The 14,300-nt window shown below is 38.4% G+C and overlaps 1 protein-coding gene across 1 annotated transcript in view; it reads right to left on the bottom strand.

The window, feature by feature from the left end:
* Positions 1–11,568, bottom strand: part of serinc4 (serine incorporator 4) — a 31,588-nt gene extending 20,020 nt beyond the window's left edge. Inside the window, exons 1-3 of the mRNA XM_036584472.1 lie at positions 11,303–11,568; positions 3,174–3,341; positions 690–868 (exon numbers count right to left, since the gene is read on the bottom strand). Of these exons, the coding sequence (XP_036440365.1) occupies positions 690–868; positions 3,174–3,341; positions 11,303–11,371 (416 nt within the window). The 5' untranslated portion in view covers positions 11,372–11,568. The remainder of the gene's footprint in view (positions 1–689; positions 869–3,173; positions 3,342–11,302) is intronic.
* Positions 11,569–14,300: the final 2,732 nt, after the last annotated feature.

Here is a 14,300-nt window from a genome sequence, read left to right as displayed (position 1 = left end):
TTTACCATCATCAATATCACATATAAAAGCTCAGAAAACACACACAGGTTCACTCAACATTTTGGATAGCAAATAAGACCCCTCACCCATCACTACCACTGTAATGAAATCTGTGCTGGTAAGTTTCTCTCCAATGCACCATTCCACATATGGCAATGTGTACAACTGTACACGTCATACCTTTTATTTCATAACCTACATTACTGTACAAAAACTGTGCATAGGAAACACAATTCAATTGTCATTTGAGGATTGAGTATTAAACTATAGAACTGTTCCTCATTGAAACCATGAGCGTTCACATTTTTTGCACACACACACTAGTCTGTCAATTTTAACGAGTTGGAAAATAACAGAAATGCCCAGCACTAGTGACACTAGTGACAGTACATGTGTGACACTGCACAAGCATGAATGTGGTGCCAATTACTAACATTTTAATAATTAGTTGTAAAAAAAAAATATATATATATATATATATATATATATATATCAGTAATTTCAGTAATCAAATTGACGCTTTTACTGGCGACCTGTCCAGGGTGTATCCTGCCTTCCGCCCAGTGACAGCTGGGATAGGCTCCAGCACCCCACTGCGACCCAGAAGGATAAGCGGTTTAGATGATGGATGGATGGATGGAAATTGACCCTTTTTCCCCTGCTTCTGACTGATACACAACATCACTGACCCGTTATGGATGAGGGCTCGGAAATCCTGGCTGGACTTAACATCAATGAGAAAGAGGGCCATCATCAGGTAGAAGCAGGCTGTGCCGAAGCAGACCCTGTAGACTGCGGAGTAGCCCACCAGCATCTCGCAGTCTCCTCCGCCGTGGGCCTCATCACACACCACGTTAAAGAAAGGCACCTGAAATAAACAGAGCAACTGTTTCACTAACAACACAAGCTGTGTGACTGGGGTTCAAGAACACTTTTTGGCATGCCCCTTTTGCGTGTATCCTTCTGGACAAAGGATTAACTGAACATTTATTGGACGTGACTTGATACAAACACAGTATACTCTGTGCCAATTTCAAAATCAGTGGGTTTAGTCAGTAATGCAAGTAATCTGTAGTCAGTAATCTGGTGCCAGAGCATAATTAGGATCTTATGGGTCCCAATGAAGGGTTCGAATTGTGACAGAGCTCTTGGGGGGTAGAGGTAGAGGGTCACTATGAGGTGACCTATAACAAATCTGGCATAAATTTAGCACTTATTACATAAACAAACAGCAGGCAGTCTAACTTAATGTGGTTGGTAACACTTCATTTAGATGGTCCACTACAGATGGTTTGTAGATGCTCAGTATATCTACAAATATACGCAAATATATAAATGCAACTGAGCTTGAAATTGAGGATGAAATTCTATTAAATCTGTTCCTAACCCTAAACCTAACCCAAACCTAAGCAAAACCTACACTTACTCCTAAACCTAACCCTAACCATAATGTTGATGATAGTTAACCATCACCAGCAAGTTTATTAATTATTTAAATATCTGTAGATCATCTGTAGAGGTCCATGAAATAAAACGTGACCATGCGGTTCACAAATGATGCCCAACTAGCTAGATTGTTAACTAAAACTTCAATCTAGTTTGCTTATTAACTTATTAACACCAAAGTTCTACAAGTTCTACAGATATTGCAGCTGTTTAGCACTAACAGTGAAAAATGGAATAGCTTCATAAAATCAAGGTTAACCCACAGTGTTAGAAATAAAGCTACCATGCAGGTACATTTCTCTATCAACAAGGAACAAACAATGTAAATGTACCCTCAAAAGTACAACAGTGGTTTTAGGGTCCAATTGTGAACCTTAAATAAGTCTTACCAGGTGAAAACTATGTATTTGTAGCTTTTCATAACCTAATATTTTAAAACAGAACAATAAAGTAAAAAGCCTGGGAACGAGACAGGGTGTGGAGTCAATACACCTTAGAATATATAATTTCAATGGATTATGGGAGTTATGTTCCCTGACTAAAGGTACTGAGATATACCCTTGAGTTTACCACCTCAGTGACAAGAGGGGCACTGCCCCAGTGACAGTGTCATACCTTTTCTTCTGAGAGTGCAGAGTAATATGAGAAGTTTATGTTTGCACCTACTAGGCAGAGGAGGTAATCTCTCGACACATCTTTCTTTTTCTTCGTGGATTTGAGGGACTGTGAAGCAACTGCATGGCTTTGTTAAGCACTCACGTTGGGCATGTTTACAGTTTATCTAGGGGATGTTGAAAACATGGAAAAGAAGACCTGTCACTTCATGAGAGGGCATTGATTCAATTGAAATGGGTTGCTCAATTTCAATTTTGTCTTTCTTATAAGAGGTCCCTTTGCTCTTATGCGAGGTCTGGGACCCCCCAGCCCAACCTTAATCTGAGCTCTGTCCCAGTGAAGTGAAAAAAAAAAATTCAATGGGTCCCCACGTATGAAAATTACCTTTAATTTAGTTGCTGTCCAAAAAATCATACTGTTCAACAACCATTTATGACACAGCAGCTGTCCTTTACATTGTGTGAAAATGTCATCAAACATGGAGCAACAGAAATAGAATAAAATCTGTTTACATTAAAAGTTAAGAACATGTTTTGTCTTCTATAAAGTTACCATTTTGGATACACATGTTTTTTGTACAGCATAATTCATTAAAAAAGACTTCTCACTTTTGCTATGTCTAAACCATGTTGGTGCTCTAATGTGGGCTAATACGTAAAATATATTATTAGCCTTTGAGATCCTAAGAGCCTGTATGAGGCCGACACTTCAGTTGCTCACTCTCATAACTTCACAATCTACATATTAGTTTCATGGCAGTTACTAAAAAATGAATACCAGAATAATAAGCATAGGGTTCAGGAGGTTAACCCTTTAAAATTCCAGGCTTGTTACATCCTAAGGCTTATTAGTCAGTAATGACGTGGAAAGCAGTGCAAACTGGCTGAATTATTCTTAGGTTACAGGAGTGGGGAATGGAAGCCTGGACTAGCTGGCAGGTCCTGGACATTTATCATAGCTATCCATGAGAAATGAATGTAAAATTCCACAAATACTGTCCAGTAAAGACTTTAGGTGCCCCCTCCAGTGCAATTGCCCCTCCTGCACTTCCAGTACTTGACCCACTAAGTGCTGCACTAATGATCAAACAAGCCTGATGCTGGAACACTCACATTCTCCCTCACTGCCTCCGACACGGTTCGAGACAACATGAGGCACGAGACAGCGCAGGCCAGGATGTGGAACAGAGTGTACATCACCCGCGTGCTAGAGGACGATTTGATGGGCGGACAGAAGGAGCAGCATAGCGAGCAAGGAGCCGGACCACAGCAGCAGCATATCTGTGTGGAGGTCAGAGAGGACTTTTATTAAAATCAGAATCAGAAAAGCACGTGTGACATATAATGTACTACACAGACAAGTACACAAGACTGTTAACAAATATTCAAGAGGAATATTAAGAGAAAAATAAAAGAATGTAAAATAAAAGATGAAGACAGATGAAAAAGAGCCAAAAAGAGATGTAAATATGTAAATATGTGCAAAGTCTAAGAAGATATATAATGCAGTATTATTTACAATGTCTTACATGTTTATATGTTATTAAACAGAGGAAATTTCAATTTCCAGTTGCTGGAATTTGCAACGTACCACTCAGGATCAAAGTCCTGAGAGACATTTTTGGCCATGTTTTCATTTGGAGGAGAAGTAAGCATAGTCTTACTTTACCTCATCATTCTACGGTGTGCCAGCCAGTGCTCCATGGTGGAGGTCAGAACCAGAATCTTTATTTCTTGCATGAATTTTTATTGCAAATACCAACAGATATCAAACATATAATAGGGTTCAGTTGGTTAACCCTTTAAAATCCCAGCCTTGTTACATCCTAAGGTGATTTGAAGGTGAATAGAAAATATCACTGTAAGCGCAAATCAACCGCTACTGCTTGATTTACTGTGTAGCTACATGTATGCATATGTATGTCTGATTTGTATGTGGAGTTAAAATATATGAATACAGTGTTTCCTAAACATAGGCCATACTTGGGCAACCCCCCCCCCAAATTATATCTTGTCCCATTTGAACAAATTCCAATGGGAAAATATTTCATATGGTCATAAATAAACACAATACTTAATTAAATAAATAACTGCTGTGAATTCAGATTTAAATAGGAAAAAAAAGTTTTAATTAAGTAGTGAGTGCTGCATTTAACTTTAAATAGGTTAACTGACAAAGTCTGTGTTTTGAATTCTGTTAACTTATTTGAATTTTAATGAACTCATTTTAATGAAGGAATAAACTATGAAATGTAATGTGTTTCATTTCTGTCATGTCAAAACCTTATAACTCATTTAACATTTTTTCACATTTTGAAAACTCTACCTGCACAAAGTCTGACTACATTAATGCACATCACAATTAAGAACAATGGTTCCTTGTCTTGTTTTCTATAAAGCTCCAATTTTGGAGATACAAATTTTGTTACAATAGCAACAATATGCAAATTAAAATATGTAAAGATTTCACATTAACATTAAGGCGCTCTGTGCTGTAAAAATGCAGGCAAAAGTCCTTCTTTAGGTGTACACCAAGTCTGTGTGGCACACACATGGATTGAAAAGATGCTGGAAGAGGAATTCTGGCCTCTGAGCTCCCGGATAGGAACTGTAGTGTGTGGTATGGCTGCGGTTCAGTCATGCAGGGACAAATCTGCAGAGTTCTACTTTTTTGCAGTGAGCGCATTTGGCACAGTCTGAAATTAGAATCTTTTTAGGTCTACAGTCCACAGCCTACATTCGTGCGTCTGCCTGTCTGCTTGGGTATGAGCGTTTAGAGCGAGGGTGGGGTAGCTCAGTTAGGGATTAATCCAGATTGCTCAGAGCATCTGGATTTTTCTAATGGATCTGGGCTGGTAGGCCGGACGGTGGCCAGGCAGTTTTTATCCTGTGCTAAACCCAGAGACATGGATTGGGCTACAGCGACAGCCATTTCCTTTATGGTCATCCATTTCCTCAGATTAATGAATTCATGTTCGATTTGTCTGCTTCACCTGCTGGATTGGAGATGATCTAACAGCACATGCCTGTAGGTATGAACAGTATGACCTCTCACAGAAGCACAGAACATCTGTCTATTTTCCTCTACTGAAGTGTCTCTTTTGCATACATATATGTACTTGTACTAAAGACTAAAAGTCATGACACACAAGTCTAGTTCACTTCTGGTGTACACTTCTGGCTACACTTTTTTCATCATACAAATAGATTTCATTAAGGTTATTGAAGAAAAAAAGCATAGTTGAACTTAGGGACTTCCAAAACAGACAGCAGTTGCATTTTATTGATAAAAAGACAAGGCAACACTGTACCTTGCTTGGTCCCACACTCTTCAGATTACTAATGGGTTAATTTTATCACCAGCCCTGACTCTTTTCAGCAGACTTTTCAAAGAGCTCTGACGTTGGGCTAATGTAACACAGATGCATGCAGTACATCTGTCCTATGACGTTTAGGAGTTTAGATTCAGCAGAGAAAATCAAAAAGCTTACAGTGGATGTGTGAACCACTCTAAACCGCTTTGTACTGGATTTTTTAAGCAAAAGCCATTAATCACTAGTCTGAAGAATAAAGTTGTGTTAGAGCAGATGGACCACTGGAAAAAAGAATAAACTGTACTGAACTTTATTTAAGGTCCATTAAGAGAATAACTTTACAAGCTTGTCACCTTAACATTTTAATTTGGAATGAGATCTTGGGGGTAAGATTTAGGGCTCGACCGATATGAAAAATGTACGCCCGATATTGATACTGATACTAAGTAGCTAAGAATTCTGATAACTAATAATATCAGCTGATATAATTTATATTTTTTTATATTTTAATTTTATGCTCAGTTGAGATTAAACAGTGCTTTACTAACAGATATGATTGACAATTCTCAGTTGTTATACTTCATAATCTCAAATGTGGCTGGTGGCTTAGTGGTAGGAGAGGGGAGCCAGCAACCAGAAGGTTGTGGGTTCGGACTGAGTATAATTGGTTGTACCTTTCCGCAAGGCACCTTTCCCTCCCGCTAACCCAGCCGGCGCTGCTCTGCTGGTGACGCTGTGCTGCTCCCAGATGGGGCATAGTTACAAATGACAAATTTTCCTTGTAGGACTAATAAAGTATATAAAAGAAGCTTATAGCCTTAAATAATATAGATATTGCAGCACTGTGGGTGGAGCTACTCAGATTTCTTTCACATTAATTACCTTACATTAACTACCTCTACCTTTTTCTTATTTTCCATTCATTCTGTTCATAAAGTTTTATTATGTGTGAGTTGTAATGCTAAGGTTAAGTTTGGGTATGATCTGCATTTTTTAATATAACTATGATAGTGGATCACCTCAGCCTGTGTTGGTATGATATAGCTAATCAGAGCATGACTCCCCCTGGATTCAATAGTGGAGAGGGTTTATCCTGTAATAGAGACTGAGTGTCTGAATCTGTGACCAAAAAAAGTAATAATTAGCAGATTTTTGGCAATATTATTGCTAATACTGATAAACCTGTGAAACGTGATTATCAACTCATTTTATTGGCCGAATGATATATCGATCAGGCTATTTATACAGTCATATGCAAAAGTGATTTGTTATCATTCTAAGTGAAAATATGTTAACACATCCTTTACAGGGTGCAAACTTAAGTGTGGCATTTTTCCATTTTAGTTCACAATTTCTCTTTATTTGCTGAGTTTGACCTATTGGAAAAAATCCTTTTTAAAAAACATTTTTTTGTTTAATTTTGTTCCAGTATTTTTTTACACAATGATTGTCCATTAAAATGTTCAGAAGAACTTTTATTATGTATGAAGTAGTTTGGTAACCCTAAAGTAATAAGACACACAGGACTAAATATACACATACATGCACCAACCAGCCACTTCATTAAGTACACCTACTTGTTTCTACGCTCATTGTCCATTATATCAGCTCCACTTACTATATAGGTGCACTTTGTAGTTCTACAATTACAGACTGTAGTCCATCTCTGCATTCTTTATTAGCCCCCTTTCATCCTGTTCTTCAATGGTTAGGACCCCTGCAAAACCACCACAGAGCAAGTATTTTTTGGGTGGTGGATCATTATCAGCACTGCAGTAACACTGACGTGGTGGTGGTGTGTTAGTGTGTGTTGTGCTGGTATGGGTGGACTAGACACATTAGGGCTGCTGGAGTTCTTAAACACTGTGTCCATTCAATGTCCACTTAACTTGTTGGCCTATCTTTTAGATAGGTAAAGTCAGAGTAGGGGTGGGCAATATGACAAAAACATTATATCATGTTACTTTAAGACATTTTCACGATATACATGATATTTAGTTTTTCTGTGATTTAATAAGTAGGAACAGACAAAATAGAACCTGTAGTGCCACATATAAAAATACTATAATGATGATAAACCAATAACTACAATGGTTTTTATTTAATGTTTTACATTTCAATATTTTGCAAATATTCCGCTGCACTAAATCCAATTAAACAGGCCTAATTATGCTTACTTTGTAATGAAACATGTTGTCAGTCAGTGTTCTTTAAGTACTGAGGATATCCACAATAAGCTCAGAACAGCGAATTGTGACATTATTATCATGGTAATAATAATATATTGACATATTGTCCACTCCTAAGTCAGAGACAATAGCTTGTCTGTTGCTGCACAGTTTACGTTGATCATCCTCTAGTCCTTCACCAGTGGTCATATGACGTTGCCCACAGGACGCTATTGACTGGATATTTCTGGTTGGTGGACTATTCTCAGTCCAGCAGTGACACTGAGGTGTTTAAAAACTCCAGCAGCACTGCTGTGTCTGATCCACTCAGACCAGCGCAACACACACTAACACGCCACCACCACGTCAGTGTTACTGCAGTGCTGAGAATGATCCACCACCCAAAAAATACGTGCTCTGTCCATGGGGGTCCTGACCACTGAAGAACAGGGTAAAAGGGGGCTAACAAAGTATGCAGAGAAACAGATGGACTACAGTCTGTAATTGTAGAACTACAAAGTGCTCCTATATAGTAAGTGGAGCTGATAAAATGGACAATGAGTGTAGAAACAAGGAGGTGCACTTAGGATGTGCTGGTTGGTGTAAATAGCCACATTTTGTAGTTTTGTTAGTTTAGTTTAGTTGATCTCTTTGTCATCTCACTTTTCTGTTCAACAGTGAAACTTTGTGCATTTTCCACTTATTATTATGACTTAACTATTATATACATGATTAAATTAAAAGCCTTGTAAGCTTTGTCTTCGTACTAAAGACTAAAAGTCACGATACATGACACACAACCCTCAGCTGTGAAAACAGTTCACACCTCTCCACCGCGTCGAGACAAAGCACAGCACAGCACAGCTGCAGCTGCACTAAATTGCGTATCTGCGCCACAATAAAAACAGCATTTAAACACGATAAAAACATGCATAAATTTTGACTGAAATTTCAGAAAGCTAGGTCATTCAGCGCGGTTTAAAGTGAAATTCTTGAGAAACTTTTTCACAGTAGTGGTGATCATGACATATGAAGAGTTTAATACCTCTAAAAACTCCCTCACAGAGAGATAATTCACACATTGGTTATGAATATGTTGAAACAACGTGTGTTATAATAGTTTTGAGAAGGTTTTGGCCCATTTTGAACACACAGAGGTGGAGAGATACATGCAGGGGTTTTGAAAGGCAAAAAAAACCCAAATAAAACGTACTTTTTCAAATTAGCCGCTATTTTACCATAATTACCACATCACATAAAAAATCTCACTGGTTGTTTAGTATAAGAAAAAATGGCTGTATTTGTGTTGTGTACATAGCAACCCCTGGTTTTTATCACCGTCACTCTAAAGAAATCTAAGTCGGCAAGTTTTTCTACAATGCACCACTTAACACCAAATCACTCTGAAATACTTTGTTTACATTTAAGTGATGGAATTATACAGGAATTTTGAATCACTGGTGGAATTACCCTTCATATTCATCATTACAGATAAAACTGTATCATTGGGGTGGAGCCCCACAATAACATGATGCTTGAGGCCCCCAGATGTTTAGAAACAGCCCTGATATGCAGCCTTTCACCACTAAACATATGTGCCGCTGACAGAGGCATAGACATCCAGGGCTAATCAGAGGTTCAGTTACTCTCATCCTCTTAACTGGCTCTGCAGATAACATTTTCCATGATGCTACGTGCACAAAAGGCAATATGTATTTCCACTAAACTGACCCAAACTAACTTGTAACATGGCCTAAGATGACTTTATCTGACTCATCAGCAATCAGTAGCTTAGGTAAGTGTCCAGTCTGCGTACTGTTCTGGAAAATATGGATTTACAGACTGACAACTACTGGCTGCTTGTGCTCGTATTGAGCTGGTCACAATGCAACCATGCAAGGTTAATAGGTTCAGACACAGAAATGGAAATTCTTTAGAGAGCTCATCATTGAATGCCATCATGTTATGTGAGGACGCTCGCTGCACATCAAATTATTTCAAGTTGGCACAAAAAAACATGTAACAAGCTTGGGAGCTTAAACACTTAAGCAAGTACTGAGCCTTAAATGGAGATCTGCTGTTTACCATCATGAATCTAGAGTTTTCTCTGACACAGTTTTTCACATTCCTCTGATATTAGATGTATACCATGATACAAAAGTCTGGAATCAATGGTCTTAATAACGGTCAGTATTTTGGGAGCAATATCAAGTTATGACATGGTAAAATAAAGAAAATTATTAAATTATTAACTATATTTATAGAAATTTCATTAAAAATTACCAAAAACAATACAAAATATTTCAACTCTGTGCAATGTTAGCATCATAGTAGTATGTATTTGCAATAAAACTGGTTTTATATTATTGAAAACAGTAATTTCAGTAATCAGTAATCAAACTTTTGAACATTGGTGTATCTTTGAAAGTCATCCCAGACACAACCCATATCACCTAACACCACTTCTGTGAAATGTTCAAGCATGAATTCATTTACATTGGAACTGAATTAATGCCAATATAGTTCAACTTTGGTGTTACTTTTTCTGGTTAGAAAACTGACTGTCAAACTGAAACAAGCCTCAACACCACAGCCCTCATTTCCACCTGCCTGCACATAATAAACAACAGCATTACCTGAAAAATGAAAGTGATATGTCATTAAGTCAAAAGCCAGCTTCAAAGGGAGTTCATGAGTAGTTTGAATATTAACAAAATACATGTGCTGAGGAAAAGAATGACCTCCCTTCTAACAGGAAAATTACAATGTGAAGTTTTAAGGTGACATGCCAAGCTCCATCATTCAATTATTAGGTAGCGATATTAAGTGATTTTATACTCTTTTGTATAAAATGTTATTTTGTAATAAAGGCAAAAACACCAGGAACTCCAAAAGAGGTAACACCAATACCTGCAGATAGATTGACATCTTGTACATCTTCTATCCATTTCTTGTATAATCTGGAATATATATATATATCCCCTGTGTACCCTGCACCTCATTTATCTACCTCAGACTCACTGTACATTGGAATGGTGCAATACTGATGTACACTAATGTGTATATTGTGTATATGTGTAGAATTTATATATATCTATATAGCGTAATTTGATTTGACTTGATTTACAGAAGTCAGTACTTGTGATGTGGTGAGAATTTAAAAGCTCCAAAAGAATGCTCCATTCTAGAGGAATTTACAGAGTCAGAATTGTTCACAGTGGTGGTGATAGGAACCAGATGTCCAAGTTTAGAGTTTAATGCCTCTAAAAAAACACCCAGAAAGTTCACAGAAAGTTTTTACATGTAACGGTTACTAATATGTAACCTGATACCTGAGATATTGTTTAACAATAGTTCTGAGATAAAATTTTGGTCTAAAACATGTTTTTCCCTCACTGATGAGAGGTGTGTGCAAGGTGTTCTTAGGCAAAACAGCCTCCCCTCCCTAAAAACGTTCTCCCATATTTACCACTAATTTACCATTGTCAACATTTAAGACAAATAAAATGACTAAATGGCTATAAAGGACATCACAACCCCTGGTTCCTATCACCACCACTGTAAAGAAATCCAAGCTGCAATTTCTCTTGCATGCATTTTACATTAAATCACCTTGAATACCTTTTTTAATGTTTTAATGACTGTAGTATACAGAAATTTTGAAAAAGTGGTTGAATTATCCTTTAATTGATTAAGGTGGCAGAGATGCTACAAAAAAACAGGCCTTGCATTCAAACCTCATCCAACAGGTCTCTCTCACCTGATAGGCCACCATATTGAGAAAGTAGCTGTAGACACCGCTGCGGTTTATTGCCTGAGCAGTCGACATGGCTGCTTATTTGGTCAGCAGCTTCAGAAGGACGTCCTCATTAACCCCTGAAAGTTACACAGTCTACCAAAAATCCAAGAGGGAAAAAACAAGGGTTGAAAAAATGATGCTTTGTGAAGATCCCTGGGTTTCTTCTGTCAGGTTATCATCCACTTCTCTTTCTCCCAGTGGTCAACTGCAGTCCTTGTGACATAGATCCCCTGCTGTGCACATGCTCATCCTTCCATCCGTAGACAAACACGAAACGAACAGTATATCCTGTTAACTGGCCGGTGACAGTGAGCAGTGCCAGCAGAATGTGTGAGCGAAGCTGGATGCCCAGTGGCCCTCCCTCCTGTTCCCTCTCCCTTTACCCAGGGAGATTAGCCAGCCAGAGTGGAGGGAGGAGGGGGGATCCGTGTGTTAGTCCATCTGTCCCTCCCTTCCCCCCAGGGCCCACTCTACTGCCCCACACAGGGACACCAGCAAAAAAAAAAAAAACAGGCCTAATCGGTTTAGGGCAAATAATGTAATTACTCGCAATGCTGTGATTTCACTGTGGTCTTGGGAATGCCTTTACGTTCCCTCTTCTCACTTAGGTGACACATAAGGGTTGTCCTGTTCGAAACGACAAAGAGGCCATGCATAATCCGGTCATTATACCTCGACCCAGAAAGAGAGAGAGGGAGAGAGATAGAAAGAGGAGTACATTCAGCCTCACATTCCTCCGCATACAGTGCACCCACAAACAAGGAAAATGTCCACTTCACAGACATCCCCTTTAAAGGGCCTGTAGCATGGAAACAAATGTAAATAAAGCTTGATGTAAAATGTAAATATCATTAAAACCTAAAAGTGTACCATTCACTCTCCCCAGTACATATGGTCCATATGTGGAATCTAACTTGCAAAATCAGCTTGTTTTAAATTTAGCATTTTTGTGATGTCACAAAAAAACAACATATTAACATATATCTGCCTATTCAGCAAATAGCAGTTTAGCTCCACCCATTCACAGTGAAGTTATAAGGAGTGTTTCAGCCTGGAAACTTTTTGAACGAGGCACAATGCAGGGCAGCCAATCAGGGGAAAAAAATTACCTGAGAAAAAAACATTCTAAACTTCGAATGGACGTAAATGTGACATGATTTTTTAGTAACGTTTTATTTCCCCTGCAGATGCTTTGAAGATGCTCAGCTTGTCTTTAACGAACAAAATGTCAACAAAATGCAACAGAACTTAAGTCTTACCTCTTAACCTAAATCTAAACTTACCTTTAACCTGAAATTTAATTCGAATTCTAAATCTAATCTTTCAAATACTGGTGATAGTCTGACAATATGAGCATCTGGATATCAGCATCTATCATCTATCTACAGGTGCTCTCAAAATAATAATAATGCTTTTTGGTTGCTTTTGACCATTTCTATTGATCACATCATCGTGACATTTGAACACATTGTAAAAGCCAGCAGGTATTTTCAAATTCTGTGCATGGTACAAATATAAAGGCACAGTGACAAAAACAGCCTGTTTAATTCTAAGGGATAAAAAGATTTTAGAAAATGGTCATATAGAAATGATTTATGATGGTTTAGGTAAAATGTAGTATAGTATGCCTTTAATTCACCTCTAACAATAATAAGCATTATGAAAAATTATGACATTGTTTTTACATGGTAGTGCAGTGTGTGTGTTATTGGCCTCAGTTATCAGTCGTAGGCCGGCCTCTGGGTATATTTGGGTCAGTGTGTGTGAGTGTGTGGAGATGTGCGCCGGGATTATCCTGGAGTTTTTCAGTGCTCGTCTCAGTCTGAGTGACCTTCCCTCTGCCGTAGTTTGACACACTAATCCAAATTGCAGGGTCCAGCCAACAGACACAGTTGGACTCTTTCACAGACTGAGTAACACACTGTACTGTGTACAGTTGATGTGAGTGTTAATACAGAAGCACATGAGTGAAGTTAGTTTGGCATGCAAGTCAGAGCTATCTTTTTAGTATGTTACAATTTGTTACTGTCTGCTGTTTTCTACAAGGCGTAACTAAACAATGTTACTGTCCGCCGTTTTCTACAAGGCGTAACTAAACAATGTTACTGTCCGCCGTTTTCTACAAGGCGTAACTAAACAATGTTACTATCTGCTGTTTTCTACAAGGCGTAACTGAACAATGTTACTGTCCTCTGTTTTCTACAAGGCGTAACTAAACAATGTTACTGTCCGCCGTTTTTTACAAGGCGTAACTGAACAATGTTACTATCTGCTGTTTTCTACAAGGCGTAACTAAACAACGTTACTGTCCGCCATTTTCTACAAGGCGTAACTAAACAACGTTACTGTCCGCCATTTTCTACAAGGCGTAATTAAACAACGTTACTGTCCGCCATTTTCTACAAGGCGTAACTGAACAACGTTACTGTCCGCCGTTTTCTACAAGGCGTAACTAAACAACGTTACTGTCCGCCGTTTTCTACAAGGCGTAACTGAACAACGTTACTGTCCGCCGTTTTCTACAAGGCGTAACTAAACAACGTTACTGTCCACCGTTTTCTACAAGGCGTAACTGAACAACGTTACTGTCCGCCGTTTTCTACAAGGCGTAACTGAACAACGTTACTGTCCGCCGTTTTCTACAAGGCGTAACTGAACAACGTTACTGTCCGCCGTTTTCTACAAGGCGTAACTGAACAACGTTACTGTCCGCCGTTTTCTACAAGGCGTAACTAAACAACGTTACTGTCCGCCGTTTTCTACAAGGCGTAACTAACCAATGTTACTGTCCGCTGTTTTCTACAAGCCGTAACTAAACAATGTTACTGTCTGCCGTTTTCTACAAGGCGTAACTAACCAATGTTACTGTCCTCTGTTTTCTACAATGCATAACTAAATAATTTTATCATCCAGCATCATCTACAGTGTGTAACTAAATAACGTTACTGTCCGCAGATGT

Source organism: Colossoma macropomum, unplaced genomic scaffold (assembly GCF_904425465.1).
Source record: "Colossoma macropomum unplaced genomic scaffold, Colossoma_macropomum, whole genome shotgun sequence".
NCBI classification, from domain to species: domain Eukaryota; kingdom Metazoa; phylum Chordata; class Actinopteri; order Characiformes; family Serrasalmidae; genus Colossoma; species Colossoma macropomum.
This window is presented reverse-complemented; position numbering and strand designations above follow the sequence as displayed.